We start from the raw sequence: 19,295 nt of genomic DNA on the forward strand, positions 1-19,295 counted from the left end.
CATAGTTCGCCGACAATTTAGGCTTTTAGTACACGCGTATACAAGATGCATTTCAAACGGTTCTTTTTGAAAAATATCGTATCTGTGGTGAAGGCGATTAAAAACACAACATTTACGAATTCGTAAGTCTATGGCACGATGGCTGTCAATTGAGTTATATTTTATTACTAGAAAATAAGAAAATAATGAATTCTGTGCACATTAAAATAATATTTTCGTGAATAATGTACATTTTATACAATTTTAATCTAGATGTAAGTGATGCAATCGTATACCACTAGTTGAAGCCACATAGCGATGTTTAGTATAAAAACTAACTGAGTTTCGACGATGGCGTCTGACGGAGAAATTTCCTCTACGAATGATCCCAATTTCGCCGTAATCTACTCGTTTTTGAAGGTTTTCGGGAAATTGTACGGGCTAGAAATACCGTCAATATCAAAATTACAGCAGCTCGTAGATAATACGGAGGAAGGTAAGGTATTACGAGAATTTTGATGTGTTGTGTTATAAACAAACAGTGTTGAGAGTGATGTTTGTGCAGTTCCGGAGCCGCTGAAGGAGCTGCACCTGCGGCTGCTGCGGCGCGCGCTGAAGTCCGTGCAGAGCAACCGCTGGGAGCGCTGCCTGATCAAGTTCTGCCACCAGCAGGGCCACCACCAGGAGGCGTGGGAGATCGAGCGCTTCTCCTACAAGAAAGCCAGCACAGAGGTCAAACTAAAGACCCTCAAGGTACGAACAACACTTTTTACGACATTTTGCGACCAACACTATTGAATTAGAAAGTGGCTTGATGGAAGCATTACAGTTAGTTTCTATTGTATAGAATGTATTGATCTGACATAAAAACAACCATGTAAGGTGTCATTACAATGTTAATGTAATTGAGTTGTTAAAGCAGGGTAGGTGATTCTAGTAGTTTATACCAACCTTTAATTAGTCTCTCTGATCACTTCAATGTCACTATGAACATGCATTTTAATTATCTTAATTTCTAAACAGCATTTTTAAAGTTCAGCAACCTGATTTAATGATGTAATTACTTTTAAAATTGAAGCTTGTGCCTGAAAAAGCTTACATAAGCTAGCAGAGTCTCAAAAAAGTCAGTCTTAATCAGAATTATGGCATGTAACCTGCCCAAATATTGAGATTCTCTTCAATTTTACCACCGTGGAAACTATAAAAATGTGTTTCATATATTTAAATGTAACAGCAATGTTATGATCAATCTAGAATAAGATGCATTTTGTTTTTTTGCTACCTAAACATTTTCTATAAGAGATCACCATCACTACACTAATATCAGAATCACATAATTATTAAGGCAAGCATTTATTAAATAATAATTATTAATACTAACAAAACAAATGATAGTAACAAACAAAAAACCGGCCAAGTGCGAGTCTGACTCGCACACCGAGGGTTCTGTACTTTAGTATTTGTTGTTATAGCGGCAACAGAAATATATCATCTGTGAAAATTTCAACTGTCTAGCTATCACGGCTCATGAGATACAGCCTGGTGACAGATGGACAGCGGTGTCTTAGTAATAGGGTCCCGTTTTTACCCTTTGGGTACGGAACCCTAAAAAGCAAGTATTTTAGTAGTGACAACAAGTAAGTAATCTTAAAGATTACGTGTGCCTTAATAATTATATGATTCCAGTGTTATTATAAATCAGAATCAGAATGTATTTGTTTAACATAGGTATATACAAGTGGTAATTTTAAATAGATTTTGATCAACTGAAAATAAATGTCATATACGAAGGAAAAAATGACCAAAGCCTCCAGTACCCAGACTACCGAACATTCTCCTCACGTGTGAAAGTCAAAAACCGACATTGGCAAATTCACCCAGTGCAAAATTGCGGGGAGTAAAAGCCAGATAGGATAAAAAAAAAAGCCTCCAGTAGTGTGTCTACTTGAAAAAACACAAATTAAAATATTTTCATAGAAAATAATTTAATTTGTTCTTGGAGATTTTGATCACTATGTTTTACCCACAAATACAAGTGTACAAATTTAGAGTATGCCTAAAAATAACATGCTGCATGCATACATTGATATCAATAATATTCTTATAAATATCGCAATCAAAGATCATTATTATAATATAAGTTATTCATTTACAGATTCTTCTTGAGTACCAATTCACATGCCACGCAAAGTTCAAGGCAGCGGTCAATGCCCTGTCGTGTAAGGAGCTCCGGTTGGACCCCATCGGACGGGACAAGCACGGCTGCGTGTACTGGCTTCAGGTGGACGATGAGGCTAACCTCTGTATGTATCGGGAGGACCAGGATGAGGAGACTTGGCAGTTAATAGCGAGGTACTGTATATGACAGGCAGAGATAACACATAGAAATTCAAAAACTTGACCAATCTTTGTTGGTAAACCTTTTCATGTTACAATGAGACCAATGGGTCTGGCCTAGTGGGTAGTGACCCTGCCTATGAAGCCGATGGTCCTATGGAGTATGCTTATAGTAATATTTATAGGAATTTCTCTCTTTAGCCTTTTTCTACCCTTTGGGTGTAGGCCTCCTTCATTTTGTGCCATTCGTCACGGTTCTGTGCGACTTGGAGCCACTGCTTCCCCGCAGTCTTCTTGATGTCGTCGTCCCAATGCATCTGGGGTCTACTTTGAGGACGCCCATAGTCGCCACTTGAGTAATCGTTTACTCCACGAATCGGTCTTTCGTGCTATATAACCGTTTCCACTTCAAATTGGCTACGCGTTTTATAACATCATTGACCTTGCTCTGTTGTCTCAGCCATTCATTTACTTACTGCTTGCTGCTAGCCTTTCTCCGCAGACGTCTTGTCTGGTTGCCCTTGGCATAGGCCTCTCCCATATTCCTCCACGAGTCCCTGTCCAGAGCCTGTCTTCTCCAGAAGGCTCCAACCACCTGCCTGAACTCGTCTTCCCATCTCATTTTTTGTCTTCCATCATCCCTTTTTCCGTCTCTTGGGTACCATGTTGTGATGTCTTTTGACCATTTTTCTCTTTTGTCTTGTAGCATGTGGCCGGTCCACTTCCATTTTAGTTTTTTCATAGTGTGGTTTACGTCGATTTTTTTTTTTCGACGTAAGCCATTAATTTATTTATTTATTTATTATTATAACAACATATTTACACAGCATTACAGTTTGCACCAAAGCGCTGGCAAATTTATACTTATTATTTATAGGAGTTTAACTGCTTAAATATTTAAATTAAAGTTATATACTAAAATGGAACATTACATTTTGTAAACACAAATAAATCTCTGATGATGAATGAGGCTGTGATCTCTTTTGTTAATAAGTTATTTGTTCGCAGAAATCGAGAAGAGCTAGTCAAAGTAATAGGACAATTGAAAAATGGAGAAGAAATTTGCCCCTCTACTGTGTCTAACACCAATGAGGACTCCAACAGTACTGAAATACCTGCAACTGAGGCAACTGAGGTATTATTTTGTTCAACTTGGGGAAAAAAAAAACAAACACATTATTTTTATTAAATGTTTTATTGACAACACTCTAAATTTATTTACATAAACGGATAACAAATTTACATTACATTTACATATTTAAATTTACATGTTTTTATTTGTGTTATTTAACCTTTTAACTGGCTAGAATGTTTCATCAAGCGTGCTCGTGTCGCCGCCGGTATGAAGTTACACAAAGTTTTATCAGACTGCGGCGAAATGAGCTGGATATTGTATGTCTTATATATCAGACTACGGCGGTTAAAAGGTTAAGTAGTCACACTACTATAATAAATGTCATAGGGCTATAATAAATGTCATAAGGCTGAAGGGCTTGGTCACTTTTTCTTTAATATAACAACTTGTTGAAGAGAATGTTTAATTTGTAATTAGCCGGGTCCACACAGAGCGAGCAATTTCCTTGCGCACAAAATCTGCTACTTTTTTTATGTTTTCAGAAAACCAACAAACAACCCGAAGAAGAAAACGAGGAATTCCTAAGCCCAGAGTCTGAGTCGGAACATGATGAAGATGAATCTAAAGCTGATAAGAAACCCCCTCCCACAAAAGCTGATGATAGTAATAACAAAGAAGAAAAAACAGTAGATAACAAATCAGTAGAAGAAAGTGAAAAAACTGAAGATTCTAAAACAGAAGAACAAAAAGTTGAAGATGTAAAGGTAAAAGAACCTCCCATAGAAGATAAAAATATAGAAGAGAAAAGTGAAGAACCATCAGCGCAAATATCAGAAAAGGCTGAAGATTCAGAAAATCAGCAGTTGGAAGAAAAAGACGACAAAAACGAAGAAAAAGTAGAATCTGATGTTGCTGAACAACCTCAAATCGGTACAGACAGCAAAAAATCTCCAGAACGTGAAAAGACGCCTGAGAATCCTCCAAGTGAGGAAACCAAAATAAAGGAGACAGATGAGGTGAGTGAGGCAATAGAAGAGCCAGTCATGGTTGTCACAGGGGAAGGCAGCGGAGCCGATTGTGAGAGCTCATACTTTATAGGTGACGAAATATCCGAACCTGTCATGTATTTTTATGGAGAAGGTTGTGGTTATGATAATGATACCGGAAACCCTGAAGTATTAGAAGAAGTCAACACAGCGCAGCATAACTCAGATGAGGAGAATGACAATGAAGAATGTGTCAATGGTGAACATTCTAACTCTAATGATATCCCTAACTCTAGTAAAAGCAAATTAGTTAAAAATGTTAAGTTAAAAAGTAGTCATCCTACTGTAAATAAACGATCTTTGAAGAAGCAATCTAATGATAATTCTGAAGTTCTAAAACCAGATTCTAAGAAACATTGTATTAGAAAACTTAACAGATCAGACAGTATGAAATCAAATTCAAGCAATAATGACAATGACTTGAAAAGGGAAAGCAGTGTGAATGACAAAACCACAGATAGTGAAAGTCCGAACAAAAACAATGTGAAAAAAACTAGAGGTAAGGTAAAGAAGAAACCTGAAGTAGCGAGGAAATTAAAGTTAAATCAGAAGAAAGAGTCTCCTGCATCGGACACTGACAATTGTAATGATAGTAAAGCCAGTATTATAGAAAAGAGGAAAAACAGTGTGTCTTCAGATCAAGACGTAGTTGATCATACAGAACAGGAAAAGGAAGGAAGCCCGGATCACGAGGCAAAGCCCGACGACGATCTACCTCCAAAAAAATTACGCTTAGAACCTAGTAAGGACATTGAAGTATCACATCCCAAAGATACTCTAGACAATGTAAATAAAGACGAAGCTAAAGCCGAAAACAATGAAAATAACGACAATCTTAATAAAGAGCATGTAGAAAAAGATCCTATAGCCATGAGAAAGAAAATTAAAGCTAACAAAGGAAAGTTTAAAAGAAAAAAGATACTACAGAATAAGGTAGATAATAGTGATGTAGAAAAGAGTAATAGTAAGGAGAAGAGTAAGTCTAAGCCTTTAAAGAGATCGCTGTTGGACGCGACGCACAGTGACAGGAACAAGTCAGAATCTCAAAGTGAAAGTGAGGACGATATGCCCATCACAAGTGGCAAGAGGTTGAAAATTAAACCCAAGAAAATTATTACAACATCCAGGTGACATTTCTGTTTATTTTTATCACTTGAAATGGTTTTTAAAATTAGTTTTAATACCGTATTATAATTACATTTTCTTTTATAGAAAAAAAGTTGAAGCCAAACTGCTTGAGAAAAAATCTAGTGACGATTCCGAAGAAGAAACACTGTACAGTATAGGTAAAATACAAATTAAACATGTTTTTTTTTTACTTTATATTCCATTCAGTCTGTCTTACATATTTTGGTCTTGCACGGACGAAACTAATTCATTTAGATTCTATCATATCTTTATCACAAAAATGAGTGACAATTCAATCTCATGTTTATTTTAGAATTATCTTTCGTCATTTTTGTAAATTTCCTTCAATAAATTGCATTATCAAATTTCAGCAGGTAAAAAGACCGGCAAGAAAGTCCTAAAAAAGAAGCCAAAAGGCAAGGAGAAGGCCAAAGAAAAGGAGACTGCGGACGACTCGGATGCGACGCCCGTCCGGCAGTCGCGCCGGATCGCACAGCAGAAGATTAAAGAGGAAGCCGACAGGAGGCATCAGGAGGAAGTTGCGCTTCGGGAGATGAAGATGATCCATAAGAAGAAGGTAAGACTTTTAATGTATGTTTAAATATGAAGGGCAAAAATGAGGTTGCGGACGACTCGGATCCGACGCCCGTCCGGCAGTCGCACCTTATCGCGCAGCAGAAGATTAAAGAGGAAGCAGACAGGAGGCATCAGGAGTTCAGGAGAAAGTTGCGCTTCATGAGATGAAGATGATCCATAAGAAGGTAAGATTTTTTAATGTATGTTTAAGTATGAAAGCTAGAGTAGGAGGTCGCGGACGACTCGGATCCGACGCCCGTCCGGCAGTCGCACTGGATCGCACAGCAGACGAAAGTGATAATTTGATAAATATTATTATTGCATAATACACAAGCATAAACGTTCCGTTATCGGGTCGGCAGTCGGACTAAGATTTAATCGGTTCTCCATAATTTTGCTATTGCCAGGTGAGGTAATTACATTCAGGGTGGGGCGGAGCGGATTTATTTCAAGACGTACACTACATTTTATTTTTAATTAGGATTTTTTATGTTATTAAAATTTTCATAAATTTCTGATCACGGGAACGGAATGGAAGGAGTGAAAAATGTATAGAAATTTTAGGACAGTTTTTTTCTTCTATTACGATGATTTTCCGCCTTCCTTATAATAGGTGCCCGTGTAGATCCCTGGCGGGCCTTCTTTACAGGGTCCGTGGTGGAATGTCATCGATCCCGGTGCGTCCTCACGAACGGCAAAGAGGGTGAAACGCCGGAGTGGGTTTAGTGGGTAGGGCCAAATTGACGAGAGGGAAAAGGAGCGGCGAGTCCCACACCGCGCGTAAGTGCATTCCCAGTCCGTCAAAAAAAAAGGCCTTTACAGGGTGTAGGCAGGTCGGTGGGTGTACACTACCCCGTCCTCCATCCAATATAGCGTACAAGTTTAAATAGAATAGTGATGTGCTGAAAGGTGTGTTTGTGTAACAGGGCGTGGACGAGGACTCGGAGGAGTGGCGCGCGTCGGGCAGCAGCTCGGGCTCGCCGGTGCGGAGGCGCGCGCGGGCGGGGGCGGGGGCGGGGGCGGGGGCCGGGGCGGGCGGGTGGCGCGCGCAGGACTCCAGCGACCCCGACTCCGAGTCCGACCGCGACGAGCTCTCCGACCGCCCCGAGCCTGACCGTGAGTCCACCCAACCATACTTATTTGCTTTTAATGTTTTCATCATATCAGCCCGAGGAGGTCCACTGTTGAACATAGGTCTCCTAATGACCAATGAGAAGAAAGAGAGAGAGAAGACTGCCACAATGACCGGTCTTGCGCCACCCGCATCCAGCGGACTCCTGCGTCCTTCACCAGGTCATCGGTCCACCTTGTGGGGGGTCTACCCACGCTGCGCCTACCGGTACGTCGTCGCCACTCGAGAACCTTTCCGCCCCAATGGCAGTCGGTTAACGTCAGGTTTTTGTTTTACAACGGGGCAAAGTTGTACCCCCGAAACACAAAATTTTTCACCGCACCGACCCGAAGAAAATATTAATATAAACGCTAACGAAATCTGTCATATTCGTTTACATTATCTGCAAGTTCTATTGACGACTTTACTCATCACATTGTAAAGAAAGACAGCAACTGTTTTATAGGACATAACACTGTGACAACCCTGATATAACTTGAAAACGTCCATATGCTACGGTGCTGGGCGGGCCTTACGTTTGCTTGCCCCCATATTAAACAATCAATGATACATAATAATCAAGTTCTTTTTATAAATTTACAGTCGAATTCGGCAAATCAGACCATGAGTTCTCTCCGGAATCCGACCTTGAGACTGGGGAACCGAGCGAGCCTCTAAAAAGGGCCAGAACGTTGCAGGAAGGTGAGTTCGCCTCGCGTGGAAGGTTGCACGAAAACGCAAGTTTGTGAAAAAACAAATAAAAATTCGACAAGAAAATGCTGCATGTTTTTTTGTACGCTTATTTCTGAACACCAATGTTTTTAGGGCTGCATGTTTTTCATGTTATTTTTTGTCGCAAATATTGAAAATTCTGCACTTCAAAATGTACCATCAACCCTTAAATGCATATTGTTCCCTAATGTATACATATAAAACATTTGAACAGCTCACATATTCAACAGAAAAATAAATGGGTTCCAAAAATAAAAAATCATGCATTTAAGGATTAAAGGTATAGTTTCCTATTACTTATACAATACTACCGACCCGCCCCGGCTTCGCACAGGTTATACAAAACCTTAACAAATTATACACATAAACCTTCCACGAGAATCACTCTATTGATAGGTGAAAACCGCATGAAAATCCGTTCAGTACTTTTCGAGTTTATCACGTACATACAAACAGACAGACAGACGCGGGGGACTTTGTTTTATAAGGTGTAGTGATAAGCGCAATTTCACTGTCAACAAAAATGTATGAAATTTTCGTAATTATACGGAAAATTACGTACATTTGTTTGTCCCAAATTGGGATTTCGTATTTATTCCACCGACAATTAGCTCATCGAACCAGCCAAATTTTATCCAAATCTAACCAAAAAAAGATCGACATCGAAATAAAAATCCGCCCATATAAGATTAATAATAAAGTTGACTAGCCTTTTATTAATTTAAGAACAGGCTATGTTATTTTGTAGGTCAAATAAATAATAATCAGCATGTGTTTTATTTTTATTTTCGTGATATTGATTTCGAAACTACTGAAAAAACGGCTTGATTTTTAGGGTTCCGTACCCAAAGGGTAAAAACGGGACCCTATTACTAAGACTCCGCTGTCCGTCTGTCTGTTGATTTGATAGCTAGACAGTTGAAATTTTCACAGATGATGTATTTCTGTTGCCGCTATAACAACAAATACTAAAAACAGAATAATATAAATATTTAAATGGGGCTCCCATACAACAAACGTGATTTTTTTGCTGTTTTTTTTCCGTAATGGTACGGAACCCTTCGTGCGCGAGTCCGACTCGCACTTGGCCGGTTTTTATGTTATGTTTGTAAGGTTTGTATCATTTAACTCGTTGAGTGGTTACTAAAACTCGATAGAAATAAACATTTAACCATAAAACTATTCAATTTATAGTAGATTTTTTAGATTAAGCCAGGTCCCCACAGAATACTAGCGCCACGGTTTGCCACGGCACTATGCTGAGTGGGGATCCTTTTTGGCGACCAAATGTTTTTTTGTCTGCATGCTTTTTTCTTTTTTATGTACTATGTTGTGGCGTCAAATAAATGTGTTTTCTTTCTTTCTTTCTTTCAATTTAGATTGACTATCTCATAATTTACTAAGCGAATTACACGACGATGCTTATGCTTATGCTAAATAATATCTTAATAAATTATAATATAAGTTACTTCGCATGTGTTATTATTCAATTTTATTATTTTACATCAAATTGCATGAACTAGTAAATACACAAGCAATGAGTTAGATAAAATGTTTCATTTGCTTGTAGCGAAATGCAAAATTGCAAATCCAACTCAAAGAACCTTTTTAATTAAGAAGAACCATAGAGTACTTTTCAATACAACCTTTTTTAATTTTTACAACTATAGATAAAGGCCCTTATTCACGGTCCATCATATTTAACAGATTGTACATGGTCCATACTATAGGGTGTTTGACTGTATTTAAAATACATTATTTTACACCATGTATGAAAGCACCAGAAGTTTAATAGAGAAACGTAGACAGCAGTTATTTTTAGACACAATTTCTATTTTAAAACCCGTATAAAACTATAAAGAGTAGGTGATTTGATTGTGACATGACATGCTAGTGTTTCATATAAGTTCCACAGTAGCAAAATCGTTTTGACAGTTCGAAAAAAGAAACTGATTTGACTAGTAGTCAAATACCGCGCTTTCTCGCTAACAAACTGCAAAAAGGCAAAATTGGTAACTTTTCATACAAAAAACTGTCAACGACTAATATTTTTAACCGACTTCAAGATTTCAAAGGAGGAGGTTCTCAATTCGGTTGTGTTTTTTTTATGTTTGTTACTCCATAACTCGTCATTTCTGGACCGATTTTTAAAATTATTTTTTTGATTGTAAGTATATACATACAGATTGGTCCCGTTTTTCTTAAAAAGCAGTTCTGATGATGGGATCCATGAGGAATCGAGGGAACTCCTCAAATGTTAAAGGCATACATATAGTGATTTTAGTATTTTCATCAACAAATCAAGCACATTTAAAAAAGTGACATTTGATGAAGTGGAACTGCTGATGATGATCAGAACGGAACTCTTCAATGACGCATAGTTCACGTTTGGCGATTTGTTCTCTTCCTTATGGACCCAGACCCAAACTTGGACCCCAACTCAGACCCGGACCCGGACCGAACTCTGACCCAAACTTGGACCCAGACAGCCGGACACGGACTCGGATCCGGACCCAGACCCGGACCCGGAAATGCTACTAGAAAAGTGGGTTAGGTGGGTGGGTGAATTTTGAATTGCGATTCTCATAGAACAGAACTGCTATCAGAAAAGTAGGTTAGGTTAGAGCTGTGACCCTTACAGAAACGAAATGCTATCAGAAAAGTAGGTTAGGTTAGAACTGCGACCCTTACAAAAACGAAATGCTACTAGAAAAGTAGGTGGTTTTACCTCCTTTTCTACATAACTAGGCAAAAGCTGCTGTCTTTTTCATTTCATTGTCTGTAATCTAAGAGTGCACCATCAACAATAAGTGAACTTAGAGCGGCATCCCCCATTGAAGTCGGTTTTTTTTTTCTTAAATATTATTCAGTGCTAATTAACGGGTAGTTTACATTAATGTTGTCACGATTTATATTATCGGTTATTTTGATGGAGTTCATTCAATCACATAGAAACACATGATGGATCGTGAATAGGAACTTATAACAAGTGACTGAAAAAAAAAACATTTGTCAAAGTAGCGTCTGAAAAAAAAAACATTTGTCAAAGTAGCGTCCTTTCGCAATGTTTACGATAACTCCGCTAAACATTTTATCATGAAACATGACTGAAAATTCGGTGCCACTGCCGTATATAGTGCGTTTGGTAAGTTCGTTGACTGTCTAGGAGCGGATGATGGGTTCTGCAAGCACTGCGGCAGCGGCGAGCAGCCGGAGTGGATACTTTTGTGTGACCAGTGCGACGCCGGATATCACGCGTCGTGTCTCAAGCCCATGTTGTTCCTCGTGCCGGAGGGCGATTGGTTCTGTCCACCGTGCAATCATGTAAGTAAATTGTGGACCAAAAGTGGTTAAACCCCTCAACTTCCACCGTCGCGATATCGCGTTGGTATCGCACACGCGATTTCATCGTGCTATTAGTTGAGGGGCTTAAAACAGTTAACTTTATGATCGTGTCCAAATTTTTTTTCTAGATTGTGCCAATTAGACGTCAGTTATGAACAGTCAAGGGTATAAATATATATACATTCCCAAAGTTTCGAAAATATGTGTACGCTCTTACACCTTATGCTGGCACCACACTTTGCTGTATTTGGCAAATATTCGTGTTGCATCTCTTTCCTGTGACATACAAAACGAAAGGGATGCAACACGAATATTTGCCAAATACAGCGAAGTGTGGTGCCAGCATTAGACAATAAAGTAGTGTTCATTGTTCATATATTTTTGAGTCATTTGTCTGGATCGATATTTTTGCCTTCGACTGAACCTTAAAGCCGTAACAGACTACCGCACACGTATCGATAGTGTGTAAGGTGGTTGCCGTACGTGCGTTAAGGACGCAGCTATAAGTTAGAGCGAGAAAGATATCTTGACCGCACCGGACGCGGTGCGGTGCGGTAGCCTGTTACTGCTTTTTTTTTTATAACGTCTACTTAAATCAGTTAGCAGAATGAGCATAATTCCTTCGAAACTTTTCCAATAAGGAAAAAATAAGCTGATATTGTCTATGCCTTTAAAAAACTAAAAACGCGGGTAGGTGAGTGATAGCGTCGTATTTAGTTTTCACGCTTGTGGGTGTGGCTAGACTTTCTTAAACTAGGTAATGTAAATATTTACTCGTTATATGTTTACTGTTGGCAATTAAGGTATATTTTGCGAAATTCATAGGATTTTCATGGAATTCTTGGAGAGAAAACTTTTGTGTGTTAAGTTAGTTGACTTACGATTGCATGTTTTTTTTTACACCAATATCACATTTCAATGAATGGTTTAATTTATCTACTAATCGACTTATAGAAGATTCTTTTCGTTTTGCAATGAAAGTACGCAAAACATGTTTTTGTGGCTTTATTCACGAACTGGAGGAAGAGGTATACAGATATTAACGTTTATTTGTGTTAATAATGTAATTTTATATTAGTTTTTATTACAAGCTTTTATTTAACTTGCAATGTACCTATGTAAGTGTGTATGTAACATGTTTGTAAGGGTCAAATCTTGCAAGTTATATTTGACCCACTTCCCGGTTTCCGATGAAGCTGAAAATTTTCATACATATGTAAATCGGGTGACAATGCAATATTGTGGTACCATCGAGCTGATCTGTGCTACACCATTTAATCATGGCAAATGCCATGAACAAATTGTCGCGGAAACAGGCGTGGCTCACTCCGCGATTTCGTCGCGTCACTACAAGTACATGCGGCCCACACCAATTTTGGTGTCTAGCCATAGTAAATTCCGCGCACCGCTACGGAACGTACGCCTGCTCGCGCTTGCGCCACATCTGTCGTAAGAGAGTGAACCTTCTGTACCTAGTACTACTATTTATTCTCATATTAAATCACATTTAAAATAAATTCACGATAGACCCGATTTTAAATGTGATTTAATATGTGTTCAAAACGCGAAAGTTTTAAATGTTATACAATTTATTATGTGCCAAAACCTTAAAAGGTTAAAGTTGACTCGATAGAAAAAATCACGAAAACATGACAAATTTTCATTTATTTTCTGTTTTGTGTCGTTACCCTGTCGTTAGCAGTATACTTGTATTATAAAATACTGATATAGCCGAGGATCTGACCTGCAAAATTTAAAACTGTTAAAACCCGCGCGAAGGTCATATCTTCCGTCGCAAGTTTCGCGCGGCGCGTCATATCTTTTGTTTCCTTCTAATTTCCTGGCTTTACGCACCCTCTTATGGATGATAATTTTGGATAAATAATTTTCATGCTTATATGATGTTACTATAAACGTTGTATTGACTTGTAAAAGAGCCAACTTTAAGCTTACCAACTTGCAGAATAAATTTTGGAATTTTGAATCAATTTTTAAACTAAAATGAGAAGTTTTAAATTTACCTCCGACGTTACGCGGACGGCGGCGAGGAACCGGCGGCGGGCAGCGGAGGAATTTAAAACTTATTTAACAGGATTAAGTCCCGTCGTTGTGAATAATAATGAGTAAAAATTGTAAAAGTTTAAATCAGTGTTAAAATGAGAAGATTTTAATTTTATACTTTGTTTCAGGCGATGCTAATATCGTCTCTAGAGAGCGAGCTAGTGAAATACGACGAGCTGGTGGTGAGCGTGGAGGCCGAACGGGCGCGGATTAAAGAACAAGAACTTTTGAAGAAACCGCCTTCCGTCAAGAGCGAGAAGGGAGAAGGTATGGTTTAGTACGAGTAGTAATTTAAGTAGCAGTAGTAAGTAGAGAGCGAGCTAGTGAAATACGACGAGCTGGTGGTGAGCGTGGAGGCCGAGCGGGCGCGGATTAAAGAACAAGAACTTTTGAAGAAACCGCCTTCCGTCAAGAGCGAGAAGGGAGAAGGTATGGTTTAGTACAAGTAGTAAATTAAGTAGCAGTAGTAAGTAGAGAGCGAGCTAGTGAAATACGACGAGCTGGTGGTGAGCGTGGAGGCCGAACGGGCGCGGAAAAGAACAAGAACTTTTGAAGAAACCGCCTTCCCTCAAGAGCGAGGGGAAAGAAGGTATTGTTTTTATTATTTTTAGACAATTTTTGAGTCTTGCCACAGTTTATATAATAGTTCTTACGAACAGATACTTATCTCTCAAAGAAAACGCAAATACCTACCGTTTTGATACCTACACAAAACTACAATGGAATGACCTTCAACGCGCCGCCCCCTGCACCGCGCGCGCCGACACAACGCTAGGGTTGCCGACGCTTCATTCAAATACTTAGGTGTCTTAGGTAGATATAGATATCTATAAATGTGTCGTAAAAAACATTACCTACTACATCTTTAAAACAATTTAATAGTACCTACGGAGCTTGTAACTATCGTAAAAATAATAACAGTAGGTGTAAGTACCTATATTGAGAATGTCTACTTACTTTTCCTCCTCCCTCGAAAGAGAAAAAAACTATGTTTTTTATTTGTTGTTTCTACATTCATCCACAGTACAAGCTGTGTTATTTGTTCATGACGAAGACATTTCTTTGGCATAGCGCGCGGTGACGTGCGTGCGTGAGCGCGTGTGGCAACCACCTGGGTGATAGTACCGCCGGCGGGAAGCGAGTCGTAGGTATAAATCCGAGCTCGCGCGGAGAGTTCCATAGGCCTTGTCGTGTTTTTTTCTACTGACTGATCCTAATGCTTTGTAATGTTATGTACGGCCGCGGACTGGACGCAAGCGACAAGCGGCGCGGCGAGCGGCAAATCAAGGCCGTTCATACATTTGGTCGAGCGCAAATGTATGAATGGCCTTGAATAGGCTAGTATTAGTATACATTTGTTTCAAATATATTTATAAATGTTCATTTAGTTTGATAGCCAACTGGTGTTTTTATTTGATAAAAAATTCCGGCGTGACGCTGTACGCGACGTACGAATGCTTACTATGGAAAAGCACTATAGTGGTCTCTCTCAAATGCCAGACGCGGCGCACGGCGGCGGAGTCTGACGTCATTATAATATTTTTTTTTTTTTTTTTATTGAGAAGCAAACAGTCTTAAAATAAACATAAGCAACTTAGGTAATAGCTACAAATTGATTTTTTATAGACCTATAGTTTCCTAATTCACATATCGAGGTACAATTAAAAAGTATTATGTAGTAAAAATTAAAAAGTAATGATAAATAGTGCAAACTTGTAGTACCCAGTAGTTGTACATAATCAAAAAAATAGTATACCTACTAATAACAATAGCATATAAATGTATAAAAAAGAGAAAAGACTTATACTTTTCACTTACCTAGACTTAAATTACTAAAATTACAAGTACTTGGTTGCTTGCAACATTTCACCCTTATTTTAATAAAGAATATACATATTTATTTGTTTAATTAGCGTAATAAAAATATAGATAAAATTGTAAAAGCTGCGCTAAATGGTCCACACGAACGACACACTCCGCGACGCTGATTTTCGGTGATTTGTTTAAATTCTTTTTGCCTTATTTTTCGACGCTATTATGTTGAAAAGAATAAGCAATTTTAAAATTGATGAATGTTGTTTTAGATTCGGACAGCGGAAGCGGCAGCGCGAGCGACTACTCATCATCATCATCGACGGGCGCCGTGTACCGCCTGCGCGCGCGCCGCCAGCTGCCGGTCAGCTATCGTGCGCAGGAGTACGACCGGCTCATCAGCTCCGCTATCAAGGCACGTTCACATCTAAATTTCATGTCGTTATTGGTTTTTTGGGGTTGAATATGAAAACGCGGCGCGGGCGTGACTCGCGCCCGATACAGCATGCGCGCGCGGAGGGTTTCTCATTCCTTCCGACGCCATAGATAATCCATAATCACAATCACAAAATAACGTTAGTTATTTTAAATTTTATGGATTATCTAATAATCGCTGATCGCAAATCGCTGCCTAACGTCCGACTGATGTGACATGAGACCCAGCGCGGCGCCGCGACAGAAGCGGGGCGCGACAGAAGCGGGGCGCGACAGAAGCGGGGCGCGACAGAAGCGGGGCGCGACAGAAGCGGGGCGCGACAGAAGCGGGGCGCGACAGAAGCGGGGCGCGACAGAATCGGGGCGCGACAGAAGCGGGGCGCGACAGAATCGGGGCGCGACAGAAGCGGGGCGCGACAGAATCGGGGCGCGACAGAAGCGGGGCGCGACAGAATCGGGGCGCGACAGAAGCGGGGCGCGACAGAAGCGGGGCGCGACAGAAGCGGGGCGCGACAGAAGCGGGGCGCGACAGAAGCGGGGCGCGACAGAAGCGGGGCGCGACAGAAGCGGGGCGCGACAGAATCGGGGCGCGACAGAAGCGGGGCGCGACAGAATCGGGGCGCGACAGAAGCGGGGCGCGACAGAATCGGGGCGCGACAGAAGCGGGGCGCGACAGAAGCGGGGCGCGACAGAATCGGGGCGCGACAGAAGCGGGGCGCGACAGAAGCGGGGCGCGACAGAATCGGGGTGCGACAGAAGCGGGGCGCGACAGAATCGGGGCGCGATAGAAGCGGGGCGCGACAGAATCGGGGCGCGACAGAAGCGGGGCGCGACAGAAGCGGGGCGCGACAGAATCGGGGCGCGACAGAAGCGGGGCGCGACAGAATCGGGGCGCGACAGAAGCGGGGCGCGACAGAATCGGGGCGATTTTATCTATGACACATTTCTAAAGAATTTCAGTATTTGCCTGTTGTTTGTATATTTTTTTATTATAGTTATTTTTCTGTGTAATTTGACATTTAGAGACTGGGATACATGTCCAACAAAGTATCTAATATTTGATTCCATATTTGTAATTGTATTTTGTAATTTTTGGTTATTTTTATTGCTTGTAAAAATTTGTCAATCTAAAGTGCCCCTGTGGCCTATTTCATGATCATGAATAAATGTTTGATGTCTAATATCTGCAGGAGGAATACGTGGAACCGACAACGAGTGCGGGCAACCAGGGGCGAGGCAAGGACATCTCGACCATCATAGAGGCCGCTGAGGAGGAGAAGCTGAAGGCCGAGCGAGAGGAGGCCATCGCATCGGTAAGCATATAACCTAATCATGGCGTCATTCATTTATTACGTAAGATGATTTATGGGGGGTCAAACATGTCTTATATTTTCTTACAAGGGGGTGGGAGGGGTCTTTATAGTTCTTACGTGAGATTACAGATACGAAAATTTTCAAATTTCTATTAAATTATGACGTTTACTTAACACTTGCATTGCACAGGCGCGGCTGTCAAAGTCGCTGCCAACTTAGCTTGGTCTGACTCTACTACTAGTATAATGTGGTATAAATAAGTTGTTACAGTAATATTCTATTTCCTACAGGGTAAACCAATAACGGAGATCCGCAAGAAAAAGAAGCAGCGACGGAAACAGCGCAAACTCAACTCCTTAGAGGTCGTGTCCGAGGACGACGACGAGACCGATGAGGACTTCAAGGACACCGGGTGAGTTTCCGGATAAACCGGGGGACCTTTCAGGGTAAACCAATGACCGAAATCCGCAAGAATAAACCGCGCAAACTCAACTCGCTAAAGGTCGTGTTCGAGGACAACCGATGAGGACTTCAAGGACACCGGGTAAGTTTCCGGATAAACCGGGGGACCTTTCAGGGTAAATCAATGACCGAAATCCGCAAGAATAAACCGCGCATACTCAACTCGCTAAAGGTCGTGTTCGAGGACGTCCGATGAGGACTTCAAGGACACCGGATGAGTTTCCGGATAAACCGGGGGACCTTTCAGGGTAAATCAATGACCGAAATCCGCAAGAATAAACCGCGCAAACTCAACTCGCTAAAGGTCGTGTTCGAGGACGACCGATGAGGACTTCAAGGACACCGGGTGAGTTTTTTTACCTTTCTGGGTAAACCAATGACCGAAATCCGCAAGAATAAACCGCGCATACTCAACTCGCTAAAGGTCGTGTTCGAGGACGTCCGATAAGGACTTCAAGGACACCGGGTGAGTTTGCTTACTTTCAACTTCAACGACACCGGGTAAATAATAGCTACCTTTCCCTAAATAGTAAATACCTTCCAGGGTAAACCAATAACCGAGATCCGCAAGAATAAACCGCTCAAACTCAACTCGCTAATGGTCGTGTTTGAGGACGACCGATGAGGACTTCAAGGACACCGAGTAAATTGCCTAGCTTTCCCTAAATACCTTCCAGGGTAAACCAATGACTGAGATCCGTAAGCAGAAACCGCGGAAACTCAACTCGCTGGAGGTCTAGTCATAAATACTACAAAATTTACTATGACAGTACTCCTCTATCCTATATATAGTTGGTCAAACCAAATTGGCAGTAAATAAGAACAAAGAAAACTATACTCATCTTTTTCTTTTGGATGCTAGTACTAGTGTAAGACAAAGATAGTATAATTCTCTCTGTCTATGTTTGAAATGAGACAATCCTTTGACAAACTATATTCTTTTTGTACACAACAAACGTGATTTTTTTGCCGTTTTTTGCGTAATGGTACCGGAACCGGAACTCACTTGGCCGGTTTTTTTTCATTTTACACAAAAGAAACGCTCTTGTCAGTGTTACTTGTTCACATTGTTGATTTGTATTCCAGCATGGATTCATCATCGGAAGACATGTCTTCGTCCGCCGACCGCGACAGCTCGGGGTCCCGCTCGTCCGACTCCTTGCCCATACGCCGCGCTCAACGCGCTGATAAGAAAGGTAACAATTCAAAATTCAAATTCAAAATTTATTTCAATTTTTTAACATGCAGATACGTCTGCGAGCGATACTCCAAATTTTATATTAATTTATATTAATTTTTATCAATTGGTTAAGAGCAACGCACGGATTGCGGAGGTTGCGGGTTCAAATCCTGCCGGAAGTGTAACTTTTTCCATTTTTTCCTTTAATATATATATATTTTTTATTTATTTATTATAAACTGATCGGCGATTGGCCCTAGTCACACCTGATGGAAAGTGAAGACAACACACAAAACATAAACACACAACAACAAACATAAACAAACATAGGTAAACATAGGTTAAATATAGATCTTATACAATAATTTATGTTTCACTATGTTTTGCCATTTGGCATACAAATATAATCAAGAACGCCAACATTAGTGACGTTTTCAACCAAAAGGTACCACATTATCGCTTGTCGATAAGGTTGAATTTTAATTTTTTTTTATACTACGTCGGTGGCAAACAAGCATACGGCCCGCCTGATGTTAAGCAGTCTCCGTAGCCTATGTACGCCTGCAACTCCAGAGGAGTTACATGCGCGTTGCCGACCCTAACACTCCTCTCCCTCGAGCTCTGGCAACCTTACTCACCGGCAGGAACACAACACTATGAGTAGGGTCTAGTGTTATTTGGCTGCGGTTTTCTGTAAGGTGG

General features: G+C 40.5%; 1 protein-coding gene across 1 annotated transcript in view; it reads left to right on the top strand.

The window, feature by feature from the left end:
- The first annotated feature begins 112 nt into the window (after window positions 1–112).
- The window catches only part of LOC134742745 (remodeling and spacing factor 1), a 32,332-nt gene continuing 13,149 nt past the window's right edge, over window positions 113–19,295 (top strand). Inside the window, exons 1-15 of the mRNA XM_063675961.1 lie at window positions 113–475; window positions 545–732; window positions 2,135–2,331; window positions 3,325–3,451; window positions 3,934–5,564; window positions 5,650–5,723; window positions 5,937–6,142; window positions 7,068–7,257; window positions 7,856–7,954; window positions 11,151–11,308; window positions 13,519–13,657; window positions 15,475–15,617; window positions 16,828–16,950; window positions 17,242–17,363; window positions 18,500–18,609. Coding sequence (XP_063532031.1) covers window positions 331–475; window positions 545–732; window positions 2,135–2,331; window positions 3,325–3,451; window positions 3,934–5,564; window positions 5,650–5,723; window positions 5,937–6,142; window positions 7,068–7,257; window positions 7,856–7,954; window positions 11,151–11,308; window positions 13,519–13,657; window positions 15,475–15,617; window positions 16,828–16,950; window positions 17,242–17,363; window positions 18,500–18,609 — 3,652 coding nt within the window. The 5' untranslated portion in view covers window positions 113–330. The remainder of the gene's footprint in view (window positions 476–544; window positions 733–2,134; window positions 2,332–3,324; window positions 3,452–3,933; window positions 5,565–5,649; window positions 5,724–5,936; window positions 6,143–7,067; window positions 7,258–7,855; window positions 7,955–11,150; window positions 11,309–13,518; window positions 13,658–15,474; window positions 15,618–16,827; window positions 16,951–17,241; window positions 17,364–18,499; window positions 18,610–19,295) is intronic.

Source organism: Cydia strobilella, chromosome 1 (genome assembly GCF_947568885.1).
Source record: "Cydia strobilella chromosome 1, ilCydStro3.1, whole genome shotgun sequence".
Classification (NCBI taxonomy): Eukaryota; Metazoa; Arthropoda; class Insecta; order Lepidoptera; family Tortricidae; genus Cydia; species Cydia strobilella.